Source organism: Oryza brachyantha, chromosome 2, assembly GCF_000231095.2.
Source record: "Oryza brachyantha chromosome 2, ObraRS2, whole genome shotgun sequence".
NCBI lineage: Eukaryota > Viridiplantae > Streptophyta > Magnoliopsida > Poales > Poaceae > Oryza > Oryza brachyantha.
Genome location: NC_023164.2, coordinates 16230487 through 16236929, shown reverse-complemented (window position 1 = coordinate 16236929; position 6443 = coordinate 16230487). Strand labels below are relative to the sequence as shown.

Here is a 6443-nt window from a genome sequence, read left to right as displayed (position 1 = left end):
CACGGTAATTGCATCGGCTAGATTAGAACTGTCTCAGTTAGGTCCGATCTTCTAATCTAGTTGTGCGATTGCTAGTTATTGTATCAGTTTTAGCTTAGATCACTTCGTGTTTTGAGTTGATCTGGTCGACCACTTTGGACGATCTATGTTGGTTTAATATTTGCTATTTGACATATTGAATCTAGTAATGTCTCGGTCGGTCCGATCTAGTAGATTGCGTTTATCAGATAGTTTATATCAGATCAATATATTTTGCTCGCTGTTTTATCATAGTACCAGCCGATAAATTATCGGTCATCGGCTCATTGGCTTGATAGCAATCTAGATCTGTTTAGTATCTAGCCTGACATTGCTAGGCGTAATCTTGAACTGTCTCGGTTGGGTCCAATCTTCTATGATTATTCTTGGTAATCTAGGCCAGATATTTTATAGATCTTGGGTGTTTGTTCGCTATCTATAGCCTATGATTCTTACCGATCTACATGCTTATCATATTTACATCAATAGAGCAGCTGATCGTTTTACTGTGTTAATTTTATACCAATCGGCTTGATTTATTTAGATCGGCAGTTATTTAGCTTATGAGGATTACATGCAAATTGGTTTTAGCCGATCGTAACACAAGATTCATTGTTTATTCCAAGTAATTCGTCTGTTTATTTATTAACCTTATCGATCTTCATGTTTCCTATAAATATATCGTGCTCGACCACATACTGTCTTGGTTAAGTCCGATCTATATATGTTTGGTTCGATCTGGTTATAGGGGTTGTCCGATCGACTAAATTAATAAGTAACTTGACGGATTATGTTGGTCTAATATTTAATTTAAGTCTATTTCTATCGAGTTTCTAGCCGATCCAAGCTTTTTACAGCCGATCGTTCGTCCTATCGGTTAACCATTGCAACATCAACATCCGATCGCTGGATTATTAGTTACCTATCGGCTCGATAGTCGATCGGCTTGTTTTACCGTTCATCTTATCAGTCACTTGAGATGTCTAAGATTGACACGCCTGCACATTCTAAGATTTAGGTCATACACTTGAGATGTCTAAGATTGACTCTCAGGTCTTCGTGTGTAACACGTCAACGTTCACATTTTAACGTCAACAGAGACACACACCAGCCGATTTCCTCACTTCGGCTTCCCACTTTAATTTCTAAAACCTTTATTTTTTATTTCACACCCATGACTTTTAAATATATGTTTAATAATTTATGTTAATTAAACATTTGTGTGATTTTTAATTATTTTTATGATTTAAATAATTACAACATAAATTTTAAAATAACTTGTAATTTTGCATATTTTCATAAAAACCAACTAATCCCTCCCAAGGAATCAACCACGAGCAAGCGAGTACGTACCCCCAGCCTCCTTTCCTTTTTCTTCGGGATTGTACTCCCTGTACCTCTCTCTGTTTTTCTTCAGAATTATTTAGGTTTAATGCGGTACAAATTAAATGGAGAATAGCTACACATCACTTTCTGTTATAAGCTGAATCTTTAACCTTCGGATCTGTTCCAAGATTGGTATTGTGGTTTATTGGGTCCATCATGATACCAGGTGTGAACTCATTCATCCTCGTTTTTTTTTATTTTTTTAATTATGCTTATAAGACAATTTAAATTTTTATTCTTAAATTTAGAGTTGATTTTGGAGTTTTTAATCATAGTTTATTTTTCAGTCCTGCATTTTAAATTACTAAGAATACGTATATAAAAATTTTATTAATAAATTATTTTTATTTACAGATATGTCACCTCTATTTTGTTTTGTAAACTTCGAATTTAACATGAAAGCCGCATGCAGCTAGCAACGTGTCCATGTTCCCAGCCACACATGCACCTAGCAACTGTTCGATATGATTTTCCCCCGCATAGAGGGATGGCAGAGCGAAGAGGTGGAATGGATGAGCAGCCCAGTGCTCAGCCGTGATGCCTCCGGTGGACGCGGACGCGCCCGTGTTAATTAACTTGGTGAGGCAAGCATGGTTCTTTCATGTTCTTAGGTAGGATGGTTGGGGGAGGTAGTCATGGCAGTTCTGAACTTCTGATATATGGTTCTCAGCGAGGCTTCTAAGGAGCTCTTAGTGGGGGTGCCGACGCAACTATGGTGCTTCTCGTTCTGGTTTGTGAGGTGCCAAGTAGGGATGGCAATTTCCCCTGCGGCCTCATCCAATTCCTTCTTCAACCGATTAGTCCGATTGCCGTACTTTCTGTCCGATTCGGTTATTTTCCTGTTTTTCGTTCCAACGGCTAATTCTAAATTCTGACGTATTGTCATCCCCACCACCTTCACCTACCGTGCAACGAGCTCACGGCTGCCTTGGCCGCCGTTGCCGCCATTACCGTTGTCATTGTTGCGGTGACTCGGTGGTGTGTACACTTCTTGACTTGACATGGCTCCGATACTACTATTGGTCCAACCACTCGCTTGCATACATGGCTCTCTCTTTCTCACTTGATGAAACACACACAAAGAAGAGACGCTGACGAAGGAAGAAGATAAACAGTACATAAGGAATTTCTGCGCTACACTCCAGAGCACTCAACACAGACACTTGTATTTCACTTATCACCAAACCTCATACATTACATACCGTTCACAGGACGAAATAGCCACAGACTACTGTGGCCGGCACTGACAACTCCGCGTTGGTCGACTACAAGAACAAACGCCTGCATCTGCGCTTCACTTCATTTGATCAGAACATCAAGCCAACGTGCACCTACGTACGTATTGCCGGTTAGGTCCTAATTTTTTCTCCTAAAAACATCATATCGAATATTTGGACATCTAAATAGAATATTAAATATAGATAAAACAAAAAACTAATTCTATAGTTATGAAAGAAATAGTGAGACGAATCTTTTGATCCTAATTAATCTATTATCAGCCTTAAGTGTTACAATAGTCCACATGTGCTAATGATGGATTAATGAGGCTCAAATGATTTGTCTCACAGTTTTCATGCGAGCTATGAAATTCATTTTCCTATTGGTGTCTGAAAACTCCTTTCAACATCCGATCAAACGTTTGATGTGACTAGCAAAATTTTATTTTGCCAACTAAACACCCCCGTACACACGACACGACTGAACAACTCACACAAAAAGGTAAACGTGCAACAAGATTAAGTATAAAAATTTTCATATAGGCCCACTTGTTGCTAATGACATGATTTTAATTTTCTTTCAAAACAAGATGATACCCTGCGGTGCCTCCGCACATCATAGGGGGGCTGCGCAAGCTCACCCGCGTAGAAGGCCCCCACGCCAAGCCAGAGATGGGGGCAGAGGCAACAGAGCTGGACCTCAGCTGAAGTGCACCTGCGTGGTGTAGCGTGGCGTTCCCAGATAGCCATGACGCAAGCTGAGAACCTGGGGTGTAGGGATAATCTCATGCCTAGAGAGAAGCTGGGTCTGTATCGTAGTGGCATTAGGCCGACAACGCCTGTGCAGTACAAGCGCTTCACGTTGCTGTGCAGGTGGTGCTCCTTTTTCCTCTTAGCTCACCGGTTGATGCGATTAGCGCTCCCGAAGGATTGTGGCCTTCAGCTAACAATCAGTAGTTGTTTGCTCAGTACTTTCTTGTTGCTCTCGGTGGAAACTTTTCGGTCATATGGAGACCGGAAAGCCTCAGACAGCTGTAGGATCTGGAGGCACCTTAGGGCCCATGTATCCTCATTTTGGATTTGCACTCTTGTGCTTGTTATTGATGTTGTCTTCCTTCCCTAATGGATAACCTGAGAATCTTAAACTGGAATGTGCGAGGTTTAAACAACCTGGCTAGCAGAGAAGCTGTCAAACAGCTAGTGGCCTCTACCAAAGCGCACATCTTATGCCTGCAGGAGACGAAGTTAGCTACCATTGATCGATGGGTGGGACTACAGATTGGAGGACCAAGTATGGATAATTTCAACTACCTACCTGCGGACGGCACCAGGGGAGGGGTGGCAGTTTTCTGGGATGATAACGTAGTACAGATTACAAATTTTAGCACAGGGAGCTACTCTGCCTCTGCGTTAGTGACAACCTTGGTAGACAACACCAGCTTCCAGATGACAGTGGTATATGGCCCAACGGAAGACTCAGCCAAAGAATCCTTCTTGCAAGAACTTTTGGCCTGCCAGCAGCAGCAACTGCCTTGGATTCTGTTAGGGGATTTCAATCTGCTCTTTGAGGCGCGTGATAAAAGCAACACCAACCTGAACCGCCGTCTCATGGGAAGATTCAGAAGTGTTGTAAACACATTGGGACTTAAGGATATCTGGCTACAAAATAGGCGGTTGAGTGCATCGAGGAAGTCTCCCTGCTTGCCGGCCGGGTTGTCACGGCTGTCGTCCAACCGGCGTTCGATGATGCCGTCCAAGATGCTGAAGGCCCTGTCGAGAGACCTCCCCGTTTGGCGGCGCAAGCCCTGCAAGTCAAGCTGCCGAAGGAAGGGGAAGAAGTCCGAGACGTTGGGCTTGGAGACCAACTCGACGATGCCCTCAATCAGATGCTGTAGCCCCAGCGCCGACTCGGAGCCCACGTCGGCCATGTCCACGGAGAAGAAGCAGCTCGACATGAGGTTGAGAATGCCGTTGTGCAGCACGTCGCCGAAGACCATCTCCTCCCCCGCGTGCGCGCGGAAGTAGGCCACGATCTCCCTCACCTTGCGCTCGCGGATGGCGTGCACCGCCGCGAGGCTCTTGGGGGAGAAGATGTGCGTGGCGTTGATGCCCCGCAGGTGCTTCCACTGCGGGTCGGAGCTCGGCGAGAACAGGACCGACCGCTCGGTGTAGCCGTTCCCCCGGAAGGCGTCCGGGACCGCGCGCGCGGCGTGGCGCTGGTCGTGCTTCTCGTAGGCGACCCTCGCGGCGTCCCTCGAGGACACGACCACGGCGGTGGTGAGGCCCAGCTTCAGCGTCATGACGGAATAGGCGGTTCACTTGGAGTAACGAACAACGGAATCCTACCCAATGCAAATTAGACAAGAGTGTTCTGCAATGGACAAGGAGATATCATCCTCTCAAATCACACCATAATGGCCCTGTCATCATCCTTCTCTGACCATTGCCCGCTTCTGTTGGCCCCCCTCGAGCGACAACAGAGGAGGCATCCGTTTAAGTTTGAAAATTTTTGGGTCAGAGTTCAAGGCTTCCAGGAAGTAGTACAACAAGCTTGGAATCTGGAAACTGGACAACAAAGCACGATACTAAGGTTAAGCAGCAAGCTAAGGAACACAGCTAGGGAACTGAGAAAATGGAGTGCCGTGAATTTCGGACAAATGAAACTACAAACGGCCATTGCACAGGAGCTCATCCTCAGGCTTGATTTAGCACAAGAACAACTCACAGATGAGGAACACGTCCTTAGAAAGGACTTAAAACTGAGAATCCTGGGGCTGGCGGCAGTATACAGGGCAAGAAAAAGACAAGAATCAAGAGTGAACTGGCTAAAAGAAGGGGATGCGAATACCCGGTTTTTTCACATAAAGGCTAATGCACGTAAGAGGAAAAATTACATCGCCACGTTGCAAAAAGGTCCAAGAACAGCTTGTAACCATCAGGGCATGGCAGATCGGCTACTTGAACATTACACCACGGTGCTTGGTCGAGCTATTCCGCGGACCCACACGATCAACTGGGAAGATCTAGAAATTGGGAGGTTGCAGAACCAAACAATCGATGGGCCATTCGAAGAAGAGGAGATTTTGAAGTCAATTAAACAGATACCATTAGATAAGGCACTAGGGCCAGATGGCTTTACCGGGGTTTTGTCCATAAGGCTGGCTGCACAAATGGATGACATAATCTCCAACGCTCAGAGTGCTTTTATTAAAGGAAGGAGCATACAGGATAACTTCTTATATGTTAGGAACCTAGTCAGGCTACTACATATGCAAGGAAAGCCCACCCTCTTTTTCAAGTTGGACATAGCTAAAGCTTTTGACAGTGTCTCCTGGAACTACTTGTTAGAAGTCATGGAAAGAAGAGGTTTCAGCTCTAGGTGGAGAGATTGGATCTCGATGCTGCTCTCGACCGCCTCCTTGAGAGTAAGGCTGAATGGGATACCGGGTAGAAGCATTTCGCATAAAAGAGGGCTGAGGCAAGGCGATCCACTCTCACCGTACCTCTTCATACTTGCAATTGACCCGCTACATAGCATTCTCAACAAGGGGACCGAACAAGGTTTGCTGTCACCACTTCCAACGGGGGCAGCAAAGTGCCGGGTGTCCTTATACGCCGATGATGCGGCAATATTCCTAAACCCGACACGGCTTGACACAGAAAACCTGCTTTCCCTGCTGACACGATTTGGTGAAGCAAAAGGCCTAAGAGTTGGGTGGTGCCAATTCAATGCGCACACACAAACCTCGACGATGTCTTACACAACTTCCATGGACAGAGAACGGATTTCCCCATTAACTATCTGGGCTTACCGCTAACCAC

The 6443-nt window shown here is 45.2% G+C and overlaps 1 protein-coding gene across 1 annotated transcript; it reads right to left on the bottom strand.

The window, feature by feature from the left end:
* Positions 1-4015: 4015 nt before the first annotated feature.
* On the bottom strand, positions 4016-4921 carry LOC121053517 (oryzalexin E synthase-like). Its single transcript, XM_040520624.1, has one exon. The coding sequence runs from the start codon at positions 4919-4921 to the stop codon at positions 4016-4018; it is 906 nt and encodes a 301-aa protein (XP_040376558.1).
* Positions 4922-6443: the final 1522 nt, after the last annotated feature.

What these genes read in the sequence shown, in the direction of transcription:
- LOC121053517 (XM_040520624.1), bottom strand. Translation starts at nt 4,921, where the DNA reads ATGACGCTGAAGCTGGGCCTCACCACCGCCGTGGTCGTGTCCTCGAGG.